This window comes from Channa argus, chromosome 8, assembly GCF_033026475.1.
Source record: "Channa argus isolate prfri chromosome 8, Channa argus male v1.0, whole genome shotgun sequence".
Classification (NCBI taxonomy): domain Eukaryota; kingdom Metazoa; phylum Chordata; class Actinopteri; order Anabantiformes; family Channidae; genus Channa; species Channa argus.
This window is the reverse complement of record NC_090204.1, coordinates 16,614,415-16,640,692: the sequence shown is the minus strand read 5'-3', so window position 1 is coordinate 16,640,692 and position 26,278 is coordinate 16,614,415. Positions and strand designations below refer to the sequence as shown.

Sequence of the window (26,278 nt, the reverse complement as noted above, 5' to 3'; positions counted from 1 at the left end):
ATGGAAAAGGTGTGACATTTAACCATATCAGATTTACATGCACTACTGTCACAGTAACATGCTTTGGAAAAATCTATTAATCAAATATTGAAAGCTTTTATCTAGTTCTCTATAACAGTTCTGAAAATGTGTAGGCCTATTGAGGTTTTGTGGTTACCTATTTCAATTTGCCAGTGTGTGCTTGTGGTCTGTACAGGTGTGTTTTGTAATACACACATGCACACATACACACACCCACTCACTGCTTTACAATGCCCTCCTTGAATGTGGAACTCCACCTACACTTTGAAACTACGTCATCAGTTCAAGTGAAGTAGGTTAGTGGAACTCACAAACTCTACTTGTGAGAAGTGCTCTTTTCTTAAGTTCTGCATGAACATACAGCATAATGCCAACATAACCTATAAATCTTAATGTCAGAGCACCGTTTAACCTAATCTCCACTCCAGTCTCTTTAAAGAGAGAAGGAGTAGCAACAAGTCCATATGTAGCTCGGTTTATGAGGCACTCGTCCACGGAACACTGAGACAGTAGTTCGATCTCCTATCCCGACTATGTGTAGAAGTGTCCTTGGGCAAGACACTGAATACCAAGTTCTTCCCAGTGGGTGAGGTGAGCACGTTGCATGACAGCCACTGCCACTGGTGTGTGAGTGTGTGTGAATAAGAGAAGAAACACTGCAAATTGCTTTGGATAAAAGCACTATATAAGTGGCCTTTTATTTTATTTTATTTATTATGTGGGGGCACAACACACCCCTCATACCTCTATAGCATACACATTCAACATCAGAACACACAACTGAACATTTTCTGTAATTTTCATTTTAATAAAAATATGTAGATCATATATTTATGGTCACTGAATGTTACCAAGGCAACAGCTGGCCTTTGTAGACTGAGATTAGACAAAACAGTGGGGTACATAGGACTGACGGTATGGTTTCAAAGGAATGAAAATGAAGAGCTTGACATTAGAGGAACATCTCCTTATGCCTGTTCCATTGCTGTGTGAAGTGAACATCAATGACAAATGTATTTCAGAAAATTCCAATAGTTGTTGGATACAGTCGGTTTCGGATAAGGGTAGATGTTTGACTATATGAAAAGCACTTCAGTTGGACCATTATCCTCATTAACATTACAACTGAGAGTTTCAGATCACATTCACTGATAATAAATTCATGTGACGCCCTAAGATTGATTAAATGCTATCGGGGGAAATGAGATCTAAGATAAGTTTTTGCTTGACATCTGTTCTACTTCGAATACACCTGCCCACACAAAGTCACATACCTGCCTTTCAAGGCCTGTAAAAAGGTTGTTGAGGATTAATTCATTTATTATCTAGTTAATTACCGTGAAAGAATGTCTTACGGGGTTCTACTGTATTTGATTACATCTGTGTTCACTTGCCAAACCAGTTGCATTGCCAGAAAAACAACATTTCTAGGAACGCACTTCTAAGATAGTCAATATATCTTGTGTTGGTGTCTCTTCTCTTAGCTTTAAAATCTTAGGCCGGATTCACAAGAAATTTATAGAAATGAAAGTAGAAGTATAAACCATCTTCACTGTCAATAGAAGATGGTTGCTGATTTCCTAATCACTCTAAACTTCTCCATGCTACAAGTGCAAACCGCATATTAATCACATGTTTCTCAATGCAGAACAAAACGTTCCTGGTCTCTTTTTTTTTTTTCTTCTGGCACAGCGGAAGTTGAACCACTCCAGCTAATACCAAGCATTCCTGACAACTCATCATGCTATGCCTTGACTTGCAGCTTCGACCCACAGTCATTGATTAAAATGATTGTTGGAGGGGCCTGAATTTACTCCCCATGTTGATTTGTGTTTGAATAATTAACATGTTGCTGTCATACAGTATGATACACTGTATTCCCTTTAAATGGATAACCTCAAAGTATAAGTCTATTATTGATAAAATTTGACAATGTAACGCAAATCCAACTGTAAGGTTTTAGCTGTCACTGAGTGTCCGTTGGCCTAGTCTGTGCTGTGTGTCCCACACTGTCACTGCTAGTCAGACCCCAGCCGTTCAGTTCAGCCAATCAGTGCATAGAAATCTGAAATAGCTATAAAACATCTGTGGAAAGTATCCAAGAAGGTTTTTCCTACATCCCAAACAAGCCCTGGTTGAATTAATTTCAATACTTTAACTTTTGTAAACTTCACTCTCCGTCGAGAATGAAATATTTTCATTATTGAATGGATAACCGTGACAGTTTGTGTCAATATTCAAGATCCTCAGTCACTGAATCCTTGTTATTTTTAGATCCTCTGCTGATCCCTGACTTTTACTTTCACGGTTACTGTGATCTCACAACTGCCCCTTCCATTCACCCCATTGTTGTGAACACTATATCACAGTAATACTTCAAAATAATTTCTTCAAATTTGTCACAAACATCTAACAGGACTCAAAATGAACTGTTTTAATTTTGGTGGTCAATTGAAATCACTGTGAACTCATGTCCATCCCTTGCTTGTCAAAACTATATATTAAAAATGCCTGGATTGAATTTAATTATATCTGGGATAAACCTCCTTTTGGACTCACGAATAAACTGATTAAAATGTGAGTCTGGACAGACGTCCATGTAAAGTGCAGCTTGACTGGTTTGCGGAGGCATACACCTGCAGCGTGGTTTTCTAATTAAAATTTTGACATTCCTTATACGTCATTATTTAATTTTGAAAAATATTTTATGCATTTGCTGTTTATGTCTCTCTGTGTTGGCCCTCAGAGAGACTGGTGACCTGTTCAGGGTGTACACCACCTCTCGCCCTATAACAGCTGGGATAGGCTCCAGCACCCCCACAACGCTAAACAGGATAAGCCATTACAGATAATAGATGAATAGATTCTATACAATTAGAAATAGGAAATTACTTTAATTATTAAACTAACTGCATAACTTTGAACGTGTAAGAAACCAAAGCGCCCAGAAGAAACCCATAAACTAAGGCCCCGGCCCGAGATTTGGGTCCGGGTCCCTTTAGCTGTGGCGTAACCGTGACAGCCCAATAATATGATAACTATTACAATATTAACAAATTTGTTTTAATTCCAGAATCATGTATTTTGACATGTTTAACTCTTTGTAAACATATTTTGCTCAGTTTATATTGGCATGTGATACATTAAATGGCAAAGGAAATGATAGGGTATGTGTGAGACAGTGGTACATCCTTTTCCAGCTAACGACTGCCTCTTATTTCTTGACTACAAGCTCAGCACCCCACTCTACCTGTAATGATACTCAGCTTTAATACAAAAATATCTCTCCTCTGTTGGTTGTCTCACCCCCACCTCCATTTCCGCCACAGTGTTAAGAGATCTGACATCACAGGGTCTGTCATGTGATCCACCCGCACGATACTTTGCAGCAATGGATGGGTCCTACCTCTGACGCACGTACCTCCTCTGTGTAACCCTTTACAATCCAGAAGCCAGTTTCATACTGCTCCCACATACTCTTTGAATATTAATTAATTATTACATTTATAAAGAACTGAATTCATTGTTGATTCCCGGTGCTCTATGACTCAAATGATGAATGAAACACAAACAATATCCCTTGAAAAGAGAGGAAAGAAAACACAGGAGTGTCACAGAATAGAACAATTCATCTACAATTTTCATTACAGCTTTTCTAAGCCATTGGCAAGGTTTGGCAAAAGTATAGATCACATATAGCTATAGATCCCAAAAGTATAGATAAAGATGGCAAACAATTTGCACTGAAGATTTACACCTCATTAGTCCCTCATACATTCAGGAAGAAATCATGATTGCATTGTTTTCATGCTCATATGATTAATCTAGTTATTAAAGATTTTAAATGATAAACAAAATACTAAAATTAAAAGAGTTAGGAACTTAATATTAATAGTTGAATGTAAATAAAAGGATATATATTACAAAATGAAAACGGACAGCTTGCAAATACCATGTGACTTCTTCAGATGGTGGGCTTGTGTGTGGGGCCAAATCCAACCAGAAAACACAAGCTGAAACTGACCAGAGGAAGTGTTGAATTTAGATCAGTTTCAAATTCAACTTCTCCAAATTCGGATGTGCAGGAACATAGGACACATTGTCTTGGCTCAAGGCACAGAAGAAGTGAGCAGCTTTTCTTACATCCTACAGTTTAGCACAATATATATTTAGAGATCAGAACATTTTAGATTTTACAGTGTTGGTATGAAAATGAAAACAAAATGTGTACCAATCAGTGCTCATGTTCACATCAACTCCAACTCACCACTTCACTGTTTGTAGTTTATCCCCTCTCACCATGGCAATAGACCTTGTATCAAAGATTGTCTATTTGTAAAGTGAACAGCTCGGCACAAAATAACAGTTCAGTCAGCCTCTTAGAAACAACACAAAGTAAAATAATATTTGTTTTTCAACCACATTTCACGGTCATTTTCCTTCTCAGACTTCAACAAACAAAAATGGATTAATCTCTAGTATTAGTTTTTTTTTTCAAGTTAAATATTTGTTTAGAAATTTTTGCTTATTTTTCTAAGCTTATAGGAAGGGGAATGTTTCTACATTTTGTTATTTCCATCTGAAATATTGTGCTGTGTTTTGGGAAATGTAACAAAAACATCTTTCATCCAGTGGTTGAAAGGGCATTCAAGCTTCCTTTCTATAAAAAAGTAAACAGGTGCAGTAAAGGGAAACCCCTGGGACTCTAACTAACTAACAAATAAATAAATACATAAATCCCCAGTTGCAAAAACATTCCATTAAGCTGAACTGGCCTTATTTTCTAAATGTCAGACAATGTTTTAACATTTCAAATAAGAGATCTCATGTCACAGCAAGAGACTCTGATGCATGCTTTATATGCAACATGCACCAAATTCATAACAAAGATTTAAATTCCTCTGTTAGCTGCCAGTGTGTCAATAAATTTACTTTTAGGTACATAAACAAATCCAAATCTATAGTATTTTAATTATTTTTGTTTATTTAACGTTATTTTTTTTTACATAATAATGAATATCAAAATTGAACCAAAAGGCCACTGACGCACAATGGGGATGATAATCTAGTCTATGTTGGCACAATAGTCCATAATGAGTTGCTTTATTATTTTCCCACTGCAAGCAAGTAAATACAGACAAACACAATGGTCCTACATGTCTCTTGCATTGGTTAAAAATAAAGCTAAACTAAAATAAAACTCTAGACGATAGATGCAGTCTTGCCTTCCCACAGTATTGACATGAGGTGTCTTTGTCATCAACAATGCAACAGAAGTAATATAAAATATTTTTATGTTAATAAACTAGATCAAGTGAACTGAAAAAGTAGCCTAAAAAAGAATAGCCTAATAAATAATTCTAACCTAAATCTAGATAATAATAATAATAGCATGTGCTTAATAAATAAACAAACTCCTCCCTCGGACAAAGAATTACAGTACGGAGTGAAACCTCTGTTATGTCTCCCCCTCTGTGCCGGGATCGTCCCTTTATTCAAATAAAAATCTGGAAAACCTCCGTTCTGCCCAATGCGCGCGCTCTCATGTGACATAATGGAACGTGCGAGCCTAGAAAAGCTCGAGGCGGTGCGAGCGGGAGTGGATCACACTGAGATCGAGCTCGAGAGCAGGAGTCTGCACACGGTTACTGTCAATTATTTACGATTAGAATTAATTACACTAACTATATTTTATCATTTTGTTGATTTCGGCGAGGTGATGGGCAGGGCACCGTTCTGAGGGAGTCCCGAGTACCACGGCTTCTCATTGTACCCACGGAAATAATGATGAAGAAGGATATTAACTTGAGCCTGGCGGACGACGCAGACCTCAAGCCGCATCTCCGCGACGCCGAGAGCATCCTCAGTTCCCCGGACTTGGGGCTACTCAAGCTGGCGTCTCCGGAGCTGGAGAGACTAATCATCCAGTCCAACGGAATGGTCACCACAACGCCGACCAGCTCTCAGTTCCTCTACCCGAAGACGGTGACGGACGAGCAGGAGTTCGCCGAGGGCTTCGTGAAAGCGTTGGAGGATTTACACAAGCAGAACCAGCTGAACGGAGCCGGGCAGACGAACAGCAGCCTGGATCTAAGCGCCAACATCGCCCCCGTCACCGTCCAGCCGGATCTACCGGTGTACACGAACCTGAACAGTTACGGCAGTGGGCCACTGGGAACCACCGTAAACTACTCCACGGACACGGTTCCTTTCCCGCCTCCTCCGTCACATCATTTGGGGACAGCCCCGCCGCAGCCGGAGCTCTCTCGGGTCCAACCGCCGAAGGAGGAGCCTCAGACCGTCCCCGACGTTCAGAGCTTCGGGGAGAGCCCGCCGCTGTCTCCCATCGACATGGAGTCACAGGAGCGCATCAAAGCCGAGAGGAAGAGGCTCAGGAACCGGATTGCAGCTTCCAAGTGTCGAAGGCGCAAACTGGAGCGGATCTCCAGGCTGGAGGACAAGGTGAAAAGCCTGAAAAGCCAAAACACCGACCTGGCCTCCACGGCTAGCCTGCTAAGAGATCAAGTGGCTCAGCTGAAACAGAAAGTCCTCACCCATGTTAACAGCGGCTGCCAGCTGCTGCCACACGAAGTCCAAGTCCACTAGCCACAAGGACAGAACTGCAATTGGGCTAATGACCAGTTCATAAGCTTCATGGACTTTGATTATGTTGGTTTTTCTGTACTTGGTGTAGCCCAGATGTGTACTGCTCCTAGGAATGAATGTCAGGCCACATAGGCCAAGTTGTACATTAATATTCGGCTGTTTTAAAAATGCTTTGAGCATCGGTAAGATGTAAACAGACGGGTAGAGCTTAGGTTCAGAGAATGACACCTAATATGATCGGCAGATCATTTACACAATTTTAATTTTCATCCTTGAAAGCAGTTTTCAGAGGGGGCGAGGTGTAAAACTGCTCGGATCCCATGTACATAAACAACCTTCAGTTTATTTATTGGATTTGTGCCGAAATAAAGAGCGTTTAACTTTAATGTTCCGTATGTAATAAATCAGGCTCTATCTCGTTTATGTGTTTACTGGTGAACAAGGCATCAAATAAACTGCCAATTTGTTTAAGGGGGTTTGGCCATCTGAGCGTCATGCTCAACTTTAATGACAGAGAGCACTTATCTAGATTTTATCCTGAAACATGTTTACAGACTGTGTCTTTACCCTGGACCAAACAGACTTAGGCTACATTATTCCTACAGCCATAATCTGTGCAAATATTAGGACACAGATATTAAAATTGGCCCTAAGAATCATGCATACACTCCCACATTGCAGGAGAAAGTCTACATATATTTTCCATATATTTCTGTGGGGAACCGTTTGCATGTTGTTGACGAACTCGAATGTTGCCCACAGCTGGGTGTCACAATTAATCAGTGTTTAATATATTGAACATGTAACAACGTGTATTTATCTGTTTTTTACTTTAGCGAGTCCCTCTTTCAACGTGTTCCTGTGTGAAATATGAAGAGTCGTCTCTAAGCCACAGTTATTTGGCGGAATGCCGCTGTGTCCTGAATTAAACACTGTTTCCTCTATTTTGGTGAATGTCTCATATTTACATGGATTTGGAAGAATTTGCCGCGAGAGACGAGAAACCAGAAGTTGAAGGTGCAAGGATGGTGTCGACCTACAGGTGTTTAGGATTTACCTACCTGGAACCAGTCTAATCTGTAACTTCCACTTGTCACCCGTTAGTCTAAAGAAGATCGTACAGTTTTATAGTATATTAAAAGAAGTGGAATTATAGGTTATAAATTGCTCCTCTCGTGGAACGTGAATTATTGAAGTCGGTGTTGTGTAATAACTGGATTTTAGCTGCATGATCTCTGTCCTCTTAATTGTGTATAGGAAATCTACATCACCCTGGTGTCTCCCTCCCTCTGCTGGATAATATGGATATTGCAAAAGAGTGTTGAGGCACAAGTCGTTGAGCGGACATTTTGGTAGAAATTTGACTATTACGGTGAATAAAAGCGGGGTGTATATGCCCCCAAATATCACTGCAGTCTAAATTGGGAGTGAAAACTGCTAAATGACAATATACGGTGTTCAGTGTAACTTATGTCTCTTCACATGTTGGGTTCCTTGTCAGGTTTAGGTGAAACCATTAGTGATTGGCGTTGAATACTGTGTAGCCCTTTTGATATTAGTTTACCCATAGTTCACCATAGTTCTTGTTTGACCACTGTCCAAGAAAAATAGGATTTTAAACATGCAAAACAGGCCTGATTCTGAGCCACGTGCTACTTATGCCCATGTTTTCCCATGCCATTATATTGATTTATACTGTACATTGAATTAAGAATAAAATCCGTAAGAATACACAAAGATATTCACTATGAAGGGCTCATTCTCAGACAATAGCCATCTCCTAAAGACCATATAAATTAGAAATTAAAAACCTACATTTCTCTTATGAATTTATTAAATTTCTTTTTGAATCTTACGGATGCAGAAACACAATTATTGGTTTAGACACAGTGATCTGACACTTTTTTGGAATAAAATAATTCTTGGTGTATATTTTTTGTACATCATCTTGATAATTTGTCCATTTTCTTCTTGCACTACATAGTTTTTTAAATTTTCTTCAGGTTTTGTTTATGTTGCAAGCCACAAGTGAAACGCTGACATCTTGAGGCCGTTTTATAGCATCCAAATATTCAGAACCAAAAATTCTGAATATGACGTTTGAGATTTTATAACACCAAAATGGCTGTGTGGCTTAAGATGTATAGGCAGTTGTTCACCAAGGGTTGTGGGTTCAATCCCCAGTTCCTCTAGTCCACAAGTCTCCTTGAGCAAGACACTAAATCCCAAGTTACTCAAGTGTGTATGAGCCTCACTTGTAAGTCACTTTGAACAAACAATAACAAGTGTCAGCTCCATTGAATCTGGATCTCAACAAACAACTGTAAAAAATAACTCATTCCTTATGTATAAATCCTTAAGAAATGAGAGTCAGCTGATTGTTAGCAACTGTTTTATTGTTTTACCACAAAGTACAGATAAAAACATCCACAGCATATTCTCTCATCTTAATGGCTCAAACAGACGAGGATTTGAAGAGGCAGTGACAAGACCGAATAAAGTTGCATGTTTCCTCGTGCTAGTAGAAGATCTAAAGTCGGCAACCCCTACCGAGCAGGATGGCATTTCTTTTTGTGTAGATGCAGTTGTGTGTATTGCTTTTTAACCGATTGACACAGTCATTCACAAGCAGGCCTAGAAATGCAGATACAATACAACAATGGCTCTTTTGGGTGTTTTCAGGTTTTTACTGACTTTTTTCGACTTTTTTTTGTTGCCTTTTTTTGTTGCAAGCCTGAGTCGATACAACACAATCCATAAATAAGACTTAAAGGTACAGTATTTACAGGTGTGGTTTATAGAGAGAGGAAGACATGTTAGAAAGGAGAACAGTTTAAAAGTTTGGATTTTACCAGAAAAGAAACAGTCACAACCAGTTAAGAAGTAAAATAGATGCAGAATCTGAATTGCTCTCAGGTTTGTGGTAATAATTCCTGTGAAATCATCACCCCATTTCTGATAACACCATCACCATTTTGCAGGACACTTCAACTGGGTCTTCATTAAACAATGTTTAATGGCTTATCAGTGAGTTCAGGTTGCTACACTTACAGTATGTAATTCAACGTTTAATACTTTTCTTATTTAGATTTGCTTGAATCCCCAATTTTGATTTCCACGATGTTTTAATGCTTTACGCTGTCAATCCATAGTTACCATCCTCTTAATCTGCGTTTGTGTTAGAAAACAACAGCACTTGAAATTTTGAGATTACATTGCACACCACCAAGTTACATGCAGTTACTGTGGGTTTGAACAGCCACATTTCACTTCAAACAACGGTGAAGCGCTTGTTATTATGTACATTTTTCAAACGTTTAAAACTGGTTACACTGCTCGTTCCGGCATCCTACAGCATTAACAGTGAGCTGATTCTACAGCAATCTTTGGTGGAGAGACAAGAAGGAATGCCTGGCATACCAGCTTTAACTGTGAAAACTGTATTGAAACAAGCACAGATACTTACTGATGCTATGATAGGAATGAGCGATGGAATGTTAACATAAATGTGCTGTGTTGCCACAGTGTTGTTGTAATCAAGGAAACCTCAAACTATAAGATTTGATAAGGTCTGTTAACTTTTCTGCCTCCAGCTGTTTGTCACAGGTTTGTGTGTCACAGCTGAAGGCCCTGATTTGCATATGCCATCTGAACACTGAGCATTAGAGATAACACTACACAAACACACAAACACAACAGCCCATCAGTGTCCAATAAAGCTGCTGTGTAATACTGACTCCAAAGAAGTCTTACTATAAGCGGTAAGTGTTGGTGAGGAATTTGACGCGCTCTTCTGTGTTCAGAGAGAAGATACAGTACACTTGAAATGCAGCTGAATCCATTCAGTGCAAACTAGAATTAAAAACCAAAAAAAATGTAATAAATGCAATGTCCTGCCTGGCTGCCATTGTTTGTTTCCGGTGCAAGTCCCAACACCAACAAAACAAGCTCATGTGCGGTGATTATAGATGTCGATCAAAGTGATTCTGCTTCTTTTTTATTTAAGTTATGTCCACTGTTATGGTACTTGATAGTGACGTGGAAGACAAGCCTATGCGTTTGTAGTGGTTTAATATTTGTACTGTTCATAAGCAACAAACTGAATTCTATCATTTTTTAAAAATATCTGCGTTTTCTTTTCTCTCCATAGAGTCAAACAGTTGCATAAAGGCAAAATACCATAAAAAAATAAACTAACAAAACAAAAAATGTCTGCATCCTCCAAACCCATATATTTGAATGATCATTGTTTCAGCAAGATGAGCCGCTATAATTAAATATTTAATAATTAAATAATTAAATACTTTCAACCTAAATGCTAATGCAATTATCCCACTCAGAAACGACACGTACATTCATGCAGGATGTTCTAAATCTAAAATAAAACTCTGTGATGTCATTAATTGTTAGCAAACACTGAATTGCGCTGCTTCTCTAAACCTGGATGATTGTGAGCTCAAGTTTGCTTATTTTGAAAACTGCAGTTCCTCTCTGGTTCAAAACATCATTTATGATGCTTCCTCTAACATCTGTTAACATCAGCAGCTGTGCTGGGAACCACACTGAGTAGATTTTGGAGGATGACAAAGATGTTACCCAATTTCCATGTTTTACAGTTCCAAAAGATCCACTCCACTGCACTTTCCTAACAGGAAGTTAGAATTTCTGTAGCATCTCTGGAAAGCAGCACGAAATCAACAAAACAGAGAAATGAGATGACTCATGGAGGAGGCGGCACAGGTGCAAACAGTTCCACACATCTTCCAAACAAACCTTACAGCATAAACCTTTTATATTTGATAGTATTCTCATATAATTTCATTCCTTTTCAAATTAATTTCCAGAAATGCATACCTGTAAATATTATATTTTGCACAACATTTATATGTACATTTAAAACAAGTATAATCAAATAAACTGTGTCTCTGCAATATTTGCTATTTTTTAATCTAGCCTAGCTCTATCTTTTTCATATTTTCTCCCACCTAGTGTGTTATGTATGAAAAGAACCAAAATACAAAAAAGTTCATTGAAGAAATGTAAAAAAGCTAAAACAAACAAAAAAAAGGCCAAAGGAAAAGAACAATTAAACACATTAATACCTGCAGTATCCATGTTTGGAAACCAGGTAAGATGACAAAAAGAAACTCAGATTCATGAATGTAACACATCATAACACATCGGTATGGAGCAGCTTTGAGCTGGATTATCCCTCCCACTGCAACCTTCTTAGTCACCATATCCAGGGCTGATATTTGCTCAAGAGGTCAGACTGATGTGAAACAAAGTACTGTAAACATCTGAAGGATTCAAATGGCACTCTATGGACGGACGCCGTCAAATCCTTCTTATAACACCACACTGAGGAACGGGGAGACAACAGAAGATGATTAAGAAATGTTCAAGAACCTGGGTTGCAAAGAGTCTGAGACACTCTGGTTTGATTGCACTTCCTTTAGAAACATCCAAACCGATAACAATAATTTTAAAAAAAAGACACAATTTAACATTTTGAAGCAGGGTAACCAGAAACCACATCTCAAAAACTGGTCCACTAGCATCTCAGGGAATTTCAGAAACTTTTCAACCTGGTTCTTGTAACCATCAGACAATGATCATTACTATGTTACAGTAAGAAGCAGGAAAGTAAGTGAAAGGGGTGATGGAGTAAGGGTCTAATGCCCTGGGGTCCAGCTGAAGGATAAGAAGGAAGGAAGGAGGTAAGGAAGAAGGTTTGGGGAAGACTCCTCAGCTTTAACATGCACAGTCCTGATGAGGTGGAGCAGGCTGCTCTGTCAGCTGGGGCCCTTGTTTGGCCCCTGTGATGGCAGGATCTCCGGCATCCAGGCTCTCAGACATCTTTTCACAGATGATATCAACCAGGCGCTCAAAGGTCTGCTTCACATTGATGTTGTCCTTAGCACTGGCCTCAAAGAACTCAAAACCTGTAGAGAAAACAAGGTACAGAGAATATCAGTAATGCTTAAAAAAGACAGGCCCCGATGGAACTGTTTAGATGTGCACCTGGGAAATGTTTTGTTAGCTATCACAGCTATTGGATAGGGTGCCATGACATTTCATAGACATTGATAATTCTCAGAGAAGGAATCATTGACAGCAACTACAAACCCGATTCCAAAGAAGTTGGGATGATGTGTAAAACATAAACAGAATGCAAATGTCATCTACCCATATTTTATTTCCAATAGAACATAAACAACATATCATACATTAAAACTGAGACATTTTACCATTTCATGGAAAATTTTAGCTCATTTTGAATTTGATGGCAATTCTACACATCGTCCCAACTTTTTAGAATTGGGGTTTTATATTAAAAGACCATTTTCCCTTGTCCATCACCTCCCTTCTTAACACTTCACCTTTGAATAATCGCTGGTGGTAGATTAGCAGAAAGCCCCTATCAATATCAGTCAGATATAACCTATTAATAACACAATCGAGTTAACTAATTAGAGAATCCCTAATTTGGGATTCATTTCTATCTCGTAGATAAAGTCTGATATTTAAATCTAGTTACGCACTTAGTAAAGTTAAAGTTCAGGAAATATGAAGAAATAGAGTGGAGTCATTCTGGTGCATCAATTATTGATCTAATAATGCTTGCGGAATTATCTGAAATACATATTCTGAATAATAATTAATCTGAAATACCAAATAAATCTTTTGCCAGTTATGAATGTAAACGGAGTCATAGATATAAAGTATTTGCACAGCATGTGTGTACTATAAACTCACCAAGGTGTTCGGACAGCTGCCGGCCTCTCTCTCCGTTCACCACTCGCTCGTCCTCCATGTCACACTTGTTTCCAACCAGCAGCACCTGGGCATTGTCCCACGAGTACGTCTTAATCTGAGTCGACCTGGAAACAAAACACCCAGCAGTCAGAGAGAAATCTGGGAGGATGAGGTGACACTGCACTTGAGCATACTGGCCATACTGGTCCTCTCACATCTTTTTTTTTTTTATCATTGAGTACAGTAAAAAGCTACATGGAGTTTTTGAGGCCAGTTGTGGATCATGCTGACTGAACAGTATGAACTCATCCTGAAGAATAAATCACACAGGACTTTTATTTGAAAATCTAAATTTGACAACAAGCAAATGTTACTTCACTGTGATTGTTTTTCTGTTATCATTTAGCAAAAGGGATGAAATACAAAACTGAAATTGAAAGACAAAAAAATATGCAGTTCATTGCATTGTACTTGTACATGTGTAATTTTAATAAATTTGAATCTAATCTAATCTAATCTAAAAACTTCTGTCTTGGCCAGTATGAACAGGAGGAATTATTAGAGTCAAAAAACATTTTTTAATGTCCATAGGGCTCCTCACTGAAGACAGATTCCTCGGTATATATTTACACGGTAAATATACCTTTTTTATCCAAAGGGCTTTACTTGTTCACCAGGAAGAACTTTGCCCAATTTCTAAATGTTCCCCAAGAACCGGATCTGTTCAATGGTCTGCAGCATCTCTAAATCTATCTCAAGACTGATGCTAATTATCTACTGTAGATCTCACATGATCCATCATCCACACAACACTCCCTCTGTGCCATTCTTAGCATCTCAGACAATCACATACCAGTCCTGGACGGCGTTGAAGGACTCCTCGTTGGTGATGTCATACATGAGGATGAAGCCCATGGCTCCTCGGTAGTAAGCCGTGGTGATGGTCCGGTAACGCTCCTGACCTGCCGTATCCTGGAAGAGACAGATAGAAGGATGTTTTAATGAACTCTGATGTTAGTCATACGGAGCCCTCATGGATATGTGTTTTTTAGTTTTTCCACTGGTTCCGATTTTATTCTTTTTTTCTGGACACATATTTATATTCCTTTTTGTACTTTATGTTATTTCTGATTGGATGTTTTCCTATATGCTTTTTTATAAACAAATTGGCAATATTGTGGTTAGTGTTCATATATATAATGTGTGTTTTTATAATGCTGGTAACTGTTTCTAAATATAAAACATAACAAAAAGGACAAATAACAAAGCAACAAGACAAAAATATGATTGTAAAAATCATATTCCTCACTTTGGGTATATACTAAGCAACCAAAGATTATACTGGCTCACGTATAACTGGTACTATACTGCAGGAATATAATGTTGCATAATTGAGTTAATAATCCATAGAAAATACATAGTTGTAGCCCAGTAATCTGTTTAGAGATGTTTTACATTTTGCTGACAAATAAGAAGAAGTAAGATATAATAGTTTAAGGAAAGCTCATGTGCATTGGTAAACATGTTTATTAGTCAGAGCACTTTCTATGACACAGTTAAGTAAAAGAAACCGTGCATTTATACGTTAAGTGCGTACTTGTTACGTATATCTGTGCTATAAAATAATACAGCCCTCACTATTGTTGAAAAGCTGCTAGCGACAGCAGAGTATAACATTTTGCTCTGCACTCACTGTTAGGATGCATCAGCAAATGTATTCAAGATCTTGTTGTAAAACTTATGTGATAAATAAAATGACTAATGCACCTACTGTTTGGAAAATGTTTTTTTATTGCACCACTTTGGCAGGTAACGCACAAGGAATTATGGTTAATGAATGTGGCCTGTGTAGGGATAAAACCGTATCCGAAGGCCAAAGTCAAGTCAGTTTTCTTGTTTACAGTTTACAGTCCACTCTTCTGCACAGTTTCTACATTCCTGTTCTACGAATACAAAAATAAGAGAATCTGTCTCTGTCGGGCCCTCTGTGTGAGGCCAGCGAGCTTAAATTTCAGTGCTAAGCTCAAATGAATGCTCAGAGGACTAGAGCAATAATATGGACGCCGCTAAAAAACACGCATATGATATGAACAATGTTCAGTGTCTCACACAAGATTGACTATACATGTGTACACAAAATGTCTAAACACACCCACACACATTTTAGCTTTCTTGGGCTAATCAATGTCTTTATAGGCATTATCACATGACTATTAAAGGATCACAAGAATATGACATCCATTGCTGTAACGCTGACCATCATTTTCTATAAGGTTGGTTATAATGTCCTCTAATAATTCAACTCACTCACTGTGCTGCAGGCTGCTCTCCATATCTCTAAACCTAAAATGTCAATGTAGGTAGAACTGAGTGCTGTTGCATAATAACTACATTAGAGTATGTGTCTTTGTGGTCAGTGTGAGCTCTGCAAACTGTTAAAGCTGTGCTCAAACATGCAGCGTGCAGAATTATAGCCTAAGGTTCATTTGCTGGTGTAGTTAAGTACTGTGTGTTTATCTTTTACATCGCTGGTTGGATGCAGCGAAACATTCGAGGATACTGACAAACAGAAATGTGGCATTTTACAGAGTGTATACACATAAACAAAAATATTATTTAACCTATCTTTAATAATTAAATAACAACTGCTTGATTGTGGCTCATACCAGTGTATACTGAAGAAAAGCTGTAAAGAAAAAACTGCCAAACCTTCTGTACTAGCCATGGTGCACCATGCCAAAGTAGTGGCATTTAATAGTAAACATATAATACACTGAATATATGATATACTAGATGTGGACATCATATAAATCCACATACGGACAACGAGACTACTCTAGAGCTCATGGCTCAAAGCATTTTCATTTCTACTCTACTGGAGACTCAGCTGAGATGTTGAGAGATGGGGGATGGGGATTTATATGTGTATGAGGGAGGGGAGGGGAGATCTACCCTGGGAGATGTGTAGTAATGGGGGAAGCAAGAGCAGCACAGAGTCATCAGTTTCTCATGCTCTGATTGGCTGACTCTGTCTTCCTTATCAGAAGCGAAATCTGGCAAACGCTGACGACAGAAGCTGCTGTACACACACACACACACACACACATTTCTCACTGTCGCTGCTTGGTTTACTGCAAAATCTGTAGGGTGGAAATAATGTTATGATCTACAAGTGAAACAGCCACTTCCTGCAGCTCACCTTAGACGACCTGTTCTCCCAGCATTGTTGTCGTCACTCTGCTTATTACATGTACAGCATGAGTTTAGGGTTTACTGATTATCCAGGAGCATACACATTTCTGATGCAACAAAACAGAAAAAAAAACATCATCCTGTACGTTCCTCTCATTGTGTTGGCCCCTGCTTCTGCTCTGTTGCAGATTAAGCAGGCTGCAGAGAAGACAAGGCTGCCTGCAAATTTGTGTGTCTTTGCAGATATCTGACGACACACTAGTTTGCATGTCAAATTGCACCACAGGCCAGTATTTCACAGAGTAACAGATAACTGAAATATGAAGTGTCAATTGCTGTATTATAGTTTGTGTTTCAGGGATTTAGGTGTATATCACAAAGATGCCTGTCACAGACGTGTCTTCAAACTCCCAGCAGTTAGTGCAGGTATGCTCGAAACAAACTGGTTTGTGTACGATGTCTTCTGACCACCAACAAACGCTATAGTAATCATATCTGTTTAGAACAAATCATTGTCATGAGAGCAGCAGGATTCGATAATTGCTTAAATGTGGCAGGAGCAGCAGGCGTATTCAGGCAGTCCATCCAGGAACGGATTCGTTGGGTTGCCTTCTGTTCACATGCCTTGGTTACTTTCTCACCTCCACATACCTGGCCACTTGCAGTCAGATTGTTTGCGATGTCAGAAATATGACAAGACTGGGGTTTCAGATGCTGTTTAACAAGACAATAAGGATTCACTTTGTGCTTGTATGAGTGGACCTGTGCACACAACATTTAACACCTTCAGCAAATGTATCCTCAGATTGATTAATCTTTGAAATAACAAGAGGTAAGAAAGCTGGCGAAGAAAAGATACAAAAGGCTGTCCAAAAACTTCCCACCATGTGCATTCTATAGTGAAGTAAAGCAATAAGAGCTGGGCAATATGCTAGATACATACTTTTTGTTGCATTATTAGCACTATTATGAATTTTTGCAGCGTAGGATTGATATATGTATCATATTACGTCCAAGACAATCAAATAAATCATACACTCAAATACATCTGCATTTCAATACATTTGGACATCCTTCCATCTTACCCAGATCTGTAATTTGATCCTCTTGTCGTTCCTGTAGATGGTTTTCACCTTGAAGTCGATGCCCACTGTACTGACAAAGGCTGGTGTGAAGGAGTCATCGGCATAGCGGAACAAGAAGGAGGTTTTTCCTACACTGCTGTTGCCAATGATGAGGATCTTGAACATATAGTCAAAGTTTTGGTCTGAAGCCTCCTTCTGCCCGTAGGTTGCTGTTGCAGAAGCCATCTGTGGTCAGAGCAGCAGAGAAAAACAGAACTTTAAACAAATGACAGCTATGAGACAAAACGTAATAGATCACAGTGACCTTTCATGAAGTACATAGCTGTCAGGGGGAACATTAATCCAATCCCAAAACACGAGTAGATGAAGTTATTACTCGAGAACAGAATCAGCAACTGGTAGTCAGACAGGTACAAGTACATGCTACTAGGCAGGTAACTAGAAAAACAAAAAATGCTAAGAGGGAAAACGTAAGTGAAATCTATACCTATAGGGTGAAAATGCAGAGTGGAGCCGCAAAGATTAGTTAATGAGCTGATTAATGGGTGTCATCCAGCTGCAATTTGCTGTTACAATGAGTTGTACATAAACAGAATTTATTAACACTCTTGCTTGGATTGAATGTGATCTTGGGTTCTGGCAAAGACATCTCTAAATTAATGACCATCTCCCTTAAAGCCATTAGCAAAAAACACACTTTAACAAAATCAAAACTGAGAAACTGCTGAGTCATTGTTTCACATTGAAAATGCCATAATTTTAGCGTTTAGACCAAAGAGGACATTCTGTCTGATCTATGAAACTCAGCATAACAAATGATAGTGAAGAACCGGTCAAGACCAAACACTGCAGATTTGCTTTGTGATAATTAATCAAAGCAACATATTGCAATGTCAGGGAAACAGAGAAAACCCATCTAAGGCTTCGCATTTTGTTAAAATGTTGTAGTCAAATTGTTCCTAATCGTTCAAAGTCAGCCGGGATGTGAGAGGAATAAATTATTATGTACGATTACAGCAGGACATGTGGCACAAAGTTGAAGTTAGTTTGGATGTATATTTTTACATTATTAGATCAGTGCTGATACCCTCAAGTGTTAATATCTGTTCTTTTTTTACCAGCCATGTTCTCTTCTCCCAAAAACACCATTGTAGGTGTTTCTTTGCCCAGTCCCAAGGTACAGACAAAACAGTCAAACTGATGGTGCTGGTGCTGGAGGAGAGAGGTGTGAGACCTACAGGTAGAGCTGCTAAAGCTTTTACAGCTAAAGTTACAGTCGAGGAATGATGTAGCCCGACATTTACACCAACAAAGGCACAACTAAATGTAAGTAAGTGACAGCGGTAACTTTAGATGCAGTAACTTACACACTGAGCTAAGAACGTGTATGTGTGCAGTCTGTAACACAGCTAAATAAATTTGCAGGAGAAGTCTGTGTTTACCGTTACTCAGAGAGATTCAGAGAAAATTGACAAAGGTCTGTGATTTTATTAATGCTTTTTGGAATACTGTAGAAGTCTCTGCTTGCCCTGATTGAATCTCTGCAACAATCACAGTGAGTAAAGTAATATTGTAAAAAAATTTTAAAGTGAAAGAATTTATGGGAATAACAAATATCAACATGACAGATGTCAAAACATGAAGTAAAGCCTGGCGGAAGAACACGGCACAGTCTCAGCAACAATAGTTAGATACAGCTACACTTTCTAAACCCTGAACTGTGTCATGGATGAAACATTTTTCCCCAGGCTGCACACAGGAAAAACATAGAACAGTTACACTGTTTTCAGGTTTAAAGCATCTTTTGATTCGTATTTTCTTTCCTATGAATTTAAATACTTCATTGGCTATGCAAATTCATGGAGAATACTTGCAAAAGCATGCAAAGATTGGAGTATGCTTAAATAGAACAACTTTTTATAAAACCTTTTTTTAGCTTTTTTCAGACCATCAGTCATAAATGGAGGGAGATGGAGTTGTATGGATCAAAGAGCATTTGCTACTTAATAAGATGTGCAACCTCCACTAGACTAGAATTCAGGACTACAAGCACTAAAATGATTCAGGAATCCTTTTCGAGTACAATGACTTGAGCCCAGAAGACTGAGCATTTGCACCCTGCTCTATATTTAGACTGTTATCTCCACTTGGCTGCAATGGAACACTAGACTTGGGAATAAAGTGCAAACAAAACAACTGCACCCACAGCACTGCTCTATCAGTTTACATGAAGGAACAGAGAGATGCTTGTTAAATAATGTAGAAGCACTGACCCTTCCTCAACACACGGATGGGTTTGTTACACAAGGAGGCTGAGGAGGAAGTTAGAGATGTGAGTTCACAATAGGAAACTAAATAATAGAGAATAATGGAGCCTGTTCTGATCATTTCCGCTGTACATTTTTAAACAACACTTTTTTTCATTATCCTAATTTTAAAATGTCTGAAAGTGCAGCTGCAATAAGGTTATTGATATCTATTTAGTTGATGCCAACTACTCCTCTTCCTGTGACTCAGTATTTCGTCAGTAATTCTTCAAATCTGCAGCTCTAGGTCCTGTGCATACTTCTAAAGATGACAAATTTCACAATTAATATTTTATATCATTAAATTGTTCTCTACTAAAATAAGGAGGGCATAATCTGAGAAATAGGAGACCTAATCTGAACAATGATCATGAGCATGGAGGTATTTGTTCGATATGATTTACGGAACATTTAGCCCACAAACAAAGTAATATCACAGTAATATTGCATCTTCATTTTAAATAATAACTGAATTACTGGTTTGTACTGTTTCAATATCATGTAAACCTTCTCAGATAAAAGAAAAGTTATAAGAAGTGTTGCACTGTTGCATCTGTAATAAATGTGTTATTTTTGTAAGCCAAAAGTGATGGAAGTTTGTCTCATTTTGCCATATTGTGACCGAATATTAAAGTATTAAGAAGATGATTACGTTTTTTATTGCCTCAATCCCAGCACAATACATTTAAAACAGTGACTATGAGATTATAGTGCTCTGTTTAGCTTCAAGGCCGATGATATCATCAAGGCCCCCAATTTATAGAAAAATACTCAAGAATAATTACCATGAACATAAAGAAAGGGAGAATTATTTAATGAACAAATAGTGCTGATTCAGCAATTTGGCATGAAGTTGTCAGTAGTCCAGACCTGATAGCTCACCACCAGTAAAGAACCAGAGCCAATGAACAGTCTGCTGATGTTAACTAAGAAGGATATGAAGTGAGAATGATGCTGCTGAACTCTCTGGCTTACAAAAGATGATTGAAACATTGAGTATCATTGTTCTAACCGGAGACCTGCAGTATGACTCACTGAGGACTGAGTGTAATCCTATTTTAAATATCCAGCATTTCCCCTTTGTAGTTCTTATTTTAGTAGTCAGCCAAGCTTCTGTAGCTCCGGAGGTAGAGCAGGTTGTTTTCCCTAGTGTGTGTTCTTTATCTGTAGGTCACTTTGAATAAAAATGTCTGTCAAAAGGCTGTAACAGGCTGTGGGTGGAAGACTTGTTTTTCATATCTGTATATCATCACTGGATTGCTCTGTTTGGAAATATGAACATAAAATTAACCAAATCAAAAAATGTGACAATAAAAACCGACTGGAAGTCAGATCCCACTTGATCACAGTGAGGTTTGGGTGTTCGGTTTCGTCATTGGCCAGCCTTATTAAAAATGTATCTGCTCGTGTTACTGTTGGACCAAAGTGTCTTAGCACTCAGCTCAGCAGAAATGTCAGTTTCTTTAAGCTGAGTCTGCTGTGCTACAGAGGTGAAGTAAACAAAGTATTACTAGAAATAGATGTTCATCCAGCGACTGTACAGTCAGTTACTGTAGGCAGTAGATTTGCATTTAATTCTAAATCCACCATTTTGCTGAAGTCGAGTATTTATTGAGCTTCTTCTGGACCAAAGTGTAGCAGTGAAAAATGAAACAGAAGCATGTGTCAGTTATTAATAAGAACGCTTAGAGGATGTTTAAAATGATCAGCCACTGCTGGCAGGCTGCTGTCAAACACTATCAGAGGGCTTTGTTGGCTTTAGAGAAGCTCTTTCCTCTGTGTTGCAGAGATTAGTTGTGGAGAAGGGAGATGGCTTAACCTTCGCTACACACTAATTTGCTACAGAGGCTTACGGAACGATGCTTCTGTGGTTAATCTGAATGTAATTAAGAAATTCTCATTATGTAGACGTGTTTCAGCCTGAAGGATGCTGCTGTTTTTATTGGGCTTTGATGGTAAACTGCCTTTGAACAAAGTTACAAGTCAGGTAGAACTGAGCTGATGATACCAACTCACAAACACACACACACAAACACACAAACACACACACACACACACACACACACACACACACACACACACACACAATGGAAGCAATCTAGGTAGACGTGTGGGTGTGTTGCTGAGGGACAGGAAAATATCACAGGGCCATTGAGCTACAGAGCCCTGCACGAAACACTGTGAGTAACATTTAGTTTTTATGATTGGATTATTGATTAATTGCTTGTAAAATGCCAAAGAATTTATGTTTTTAGTTTTGCCCCCCCCCCAAAAAAAAGTCAACATTGGAGAAGCTCTAACAAGAAAGTATTTTTGAGAAGAAATTAATAACTGTAACTGCTGTAACATGAAATGTCACATCCCAATCCCATCTTCATAGTTTACTAAAACCATTGCTGCAAGATCCAATCAAAATGGCTTCAGGATCAGAATCAAAAACATCTCACTGATTAAAGACTGAATGTCAGAAGATGTGATTTCAAGAACACAACAGCTGGAGGACAATAAAATCTGACCATTGTTAGTGTTGTTACTTTTAGTTTCACATACGTTGGCTTAGTACATCTAAAGTCACATTACAGTGGGTTTCTGTCCATGTTCCTTTAACACAGAGTTAATCATCTATTCAGTCAATAGCACCATACAGTCCTTTAGTTCTCTGCCTGGATTGCCAAGCCACCTTCAGAGGGAGTGTTTTTTTTTTTGTTTTTTTTATCCTAATTTAATCATGACTAAGAGTTAAGAGTTTCAGTGCTCTGCAATGATATCATCAAGTTCTGCTCTAAAAGTGTCACCTAAAGGAGATTGACAACCTACAGGAGGTGGATTGATCCAGAGCTAAGTGCTGCTGGAACCAGCTATAGTCAGGCTCATTTAATCAGTACTGGCTGGCTTCCTGCAGACTAACAGCTGATCCCCAGCTAAACCCAGATTACACCAACAACTTCCTGCTAAAATATAGGTGTTCGACAAACAAGCTGAGAAGGTGACAGAAGAGCCTTCATCATTTTATCATGGAAACATAAAGAAAGCCTGGGGATAATTCTGCTCTTTACAGTTAGTTAGCTAAAGGATGCTAAACATCACCACAGTCAAATCAGAAAGGTCCAAACCTGGAAAAACCTGCAAGCCAAGCTGCATAACGCTTTGGGGGTGTTATCTAGCCTATGTGGCTAAGCTAAATACCCAACTCTCCGGACCACCCAAATTGTTTCACATGGCAAACGATCGACTGAGATATCTTTACTGTATTCATTGTTTTTTTTGTTTTTATAACCAAATTGCACACTTCTTGCACCCCTGAGCAGTAAAAAAAAAAATCAATAAAAAAAAAGTCAATTAATTGATTAGTCTGACATTCGGAAATAAATTCTCAGCTGTTTTGTTAATCTGTTTGTGGTTCATTATGCTCAAATGTGACTATTTGCATCTTCAGTAGAGTGAATAGTTTTTAGCACAATATATGTTCAATCTGCATTATGTTCTGGTGTTTTACACACTAAATGTCTAATTAATAAATTGAATAATCAATGTTTGCAGCCCTACATATAAAAAATACAAAGTAAAAATTGTGGGAAAAGAAGACCGATATTTATCATCAAGCACATCCCATACACATACTAATTATTCCTCATTTTAATCAGCATTCAACAAAATTATTATTTTTTCTTCACTCTCTATCTACTATGTCTGTGCTCTGTGAGCCATGCTGCATTGCTGTTCTTCTACTGTTTGAACTGCTAAGAACAGTCACACAAACAGGTACCTTGAAAATACGCCATCAATAATTCCTAATCAAAGAGTCAATCCCACCATCTCTCTCAAAGTGTGAGGGCATTATAGAGTGTTGGACTTTCAGAAATGAAAGTTCAAACTAAGTTAAGTCCATATAAAGCAAATAAAGCAAGATTCACATATTTCCAAGAGCAGACAAATGGAACTAGCAGGGTTAGTAACCTAATCAACCTAAAAAATATGTTTAGTTTATTGCCAATACTTCTGTGCTTTCAGTCAAACTTTTTATTTACATAGTGTCGTACTGCTACTTTTATTTAAGTAAATGATTAAAATACTTCCTCCATTGTTAAAAAAAAAAGCTTCAATTTTCTGCGCAAATTGACTGTTTGGAAGAAAAGCTCCAATTTGTGAACAGACCGAGAAGGCATACAACATTTTCTTATACCAAGTCAGCAGCCATGTGACCTCTGACCTCTGAATTGCCTATGCTGGCATCTTTCCTCATAGCCTGCTGCTGTACTATGTCTGCACACTAAATAAATGTTACATATTTTGTAACACTTCATTGTATTACTATGTCTCTAACCAGCCTTGTGTATGGACACAACTACCAATGTAAGACAACAGCAGCAGTGTTTTGCAGCTGCTGTCCTGTGTCTAGGTTGCCTGTGATGGCATTTTCCCCTTTTTTCTCCAGTCACGTGTCTCCTTTTCTAGTAAGCATAGGGATGCAGATGAGAGGAGAGAAAGCTAAAAATAGCATCTCTACATTTTTTTTTTTGGCCTCCACAGCAAACAGAAAGCAGAGAAGAGAGCTGTTAGGATGAGAGAGATGTCTTTTGGTGCTCAAGTCTGCAGGTGAATTCAGGACATTTTGGATTTAAAACCTGTGTCTGATTGTAAAAGCTGTTTGTACTCCTACAATATTGACACTTCACTTATTATCACAATTTGTCCCATATCATGCGAGTAGGCTTTGATTTTGCTTTTAAAGGACCAGTTCCAATTATTAATACAGGGTTTGGGGTATAAGCTGCTAATATTAGAACATTTCTATGCTCTCAAACCTCCAATAATTCTATCTTTACCTTTTATTTTCCCTACTATTGTCCTTCTGAGTTTGTAAATGTCTTTCAAGCAGCTGTACGATAATAAAAGTCAAAACCAATTCTTTCACTGGCAGCAGCCATAACATTAAGTGTTTTCCCCATCTGTGTCCATATGTGAATCTTTTAGATATTTGTTACTCTGACAAACTAATATCTTTTGTGTAATAAAAGATATTTGCCCATTTAGTACTGTGGTACATGTCACAGGCAATGTGGATGTCCACATGTTTTCCCATGAGAAACTGCAGATGCGTCACTGTTGCCTTCAGGTCTAACTGCCACTGTCAGCAAAGGAAGTGCAGATGTGACGTGCACGCTCCGAGCTCATATTTAGACTACAAACTATAAGAAAATGAGGCCCTAGGCACAGATGGGTAGGTCCCATACAGGGTCACTAGTATATGAGGTGGCATGGTTATTAGTTCTTTAGTGTCTCTTCTTGGTTGTTTGGAACTCTTAGTGGTCATTTTGCCTTCACCTTCATTGTCACTTTGAATCTCCCTAATCCTTCATGTTGGTAAAGAGAAAAAAAAAAGAAAAAACAGGATGACTATAAGCAGAATTTAAGTTTGATGTCTGCTGTGCTGTAGTACCAAATTATTTCCTTTTCATCTCAGTTATACATGGGTAATTATTTTACAACCCCCCCCCCCCAAAAAAAAACAAAAACAAATGTTGATTCAAAACAATGTTTCTGTACATGGTGCCGATATTCATTTATTGTATCTTTTTACCTTTGTGAGCCTTAAAGAAATTCATTGTCTGAGCTAATAATTTTAGGTGAAATATGAAGCTCAGTTTATAGCCTTTTTATTTATTCTTTTATTTTTTTGCTTTTCTTTTTGAATCGTGAAATTTGCATTGCAGCAAATGAAGCGACATCTTAACACAGAAACGCACATTTATGTTTCGCAGCCTAATCGTACTGGTACTGTTCGGTGGTGAATGGATTTCAATGTTTGTATTTCATTTTCTACGGTCCCTGCTTCAGAACCATTTTCTTGATTTGAACTATCGGCCAGAGTAAAATGCCTGTTCCCGCATGACAGGCCCTGAATCCCACCAGAGAGCCACCAGACCTGCAGCAGCCTCCACATCCACCCACACAGATAAACACCAATACATTTGTGTTTTATCTATAAATGACGGTTTTATGATTTCATACTGAGAAAAGCTGTGCTACAGCTTCGTATGTCAAAGGTCTGCAATTCTTCAGCCCGGCTAAGGTTTTAATTATAAGCACTCATGGACGGTAACCTACATTTAAGATAAAATAGATTTAAATATTAGAGATGCAATTTTATATATGTGCAAACGATTAATATAGAAAGAAATCCCACCTTTATAGGTTTCTATCCGGCTGCTATCCACCGCGTCCAGCACCCGCAGAAAACACCGCTACCACCGCCGTCAAGACCGAAAAGATTAGAAACACCACTTCCGGTTGCTTAATACAAAATAA

The 26,278-nt window shown here is 38.4% G+C and overlaps 2 protein-coding genes across 2 annotated transcripts; one reads left to right on the top strand and one right to left on the bottom strand.

Moving 5' to 3' along the window:
• The first annotated feature begins 5,595 nt into the window (after positions 1–5,595).
• Positions 5,596–7,571, top strand: jund (JunD proto-oncogene, AP-1 transcription factor subunit). The gene has a single exon (XM_067513501.1). It carries the CDS (start codon positions 5,806–5,808, stop codon positions 6,625–6,627), a length of 822 nt encoding a protein of 273 aa, XP_067369602.1. The 5' UTR covers positions 5,596–5,805; the 3' UTR covers positions 6,628–7,571.
• Positions 7,572–9,002: 1,431 nt separating this feature from the next.
• Positions 9,003–26,278, bottom strand: LOC137131770 (ras-related protein Rab-3A). Its single transcript, XM_067513503.1, has 5 exons — positions 26,157–26,278; positions 17,664–17,888; positions 14,240–14,358; positions 13,387–13,511; positions 9,003–12,572 (listed from the first exon to the last, which is right to left on the bottom strand). The coding sequence occupies exons 2-5, from the start codon at positions 17,886–17,888 to the stop codon at positions 12,382–12,384; spliced, it is 660 nt and encodes a 219-aa protein (XP_067369604.1). The 5' UTR covers positions 26,157–26,278; the 3' UTR covers positions 9,003–12,381.

What these genes read in the sequence shown, in the direction of transcription:
- jund (XM_067513501.1), top strand. Translation starts at nt 5,806, where the DNA reads ATGATGAAGAAGGATATTAACTTGAGCCTGGCGGACGACGCAGACCTC.
- LOC137131770 (XM_067513503.1), bottom strand. Translation starts at nt 17,888, where the DNA reads ATGGCTTCTGCAACAGCAACCTACGGGCAGAAGGAGGCTTCAGACCAA. An exon ending in GGATCAAATTACAGATCTGG is followed by an intron (nt 14,359 to 17,663) that starts GTAAGATGGAAG and finishes TGTCTCTTCCAG; the next exon opens with GATACGGCAGGTCAGGAGCG. An exon ending in GCAGCTGTCCGAACACCTTG is followed by an intron (nt 12,573 to 13,386) that starts GTGAGTTTATAG and finishes TTTTCTCTACAG; the next exon opens with GTTTTGAGTTCTTTGAGGCC.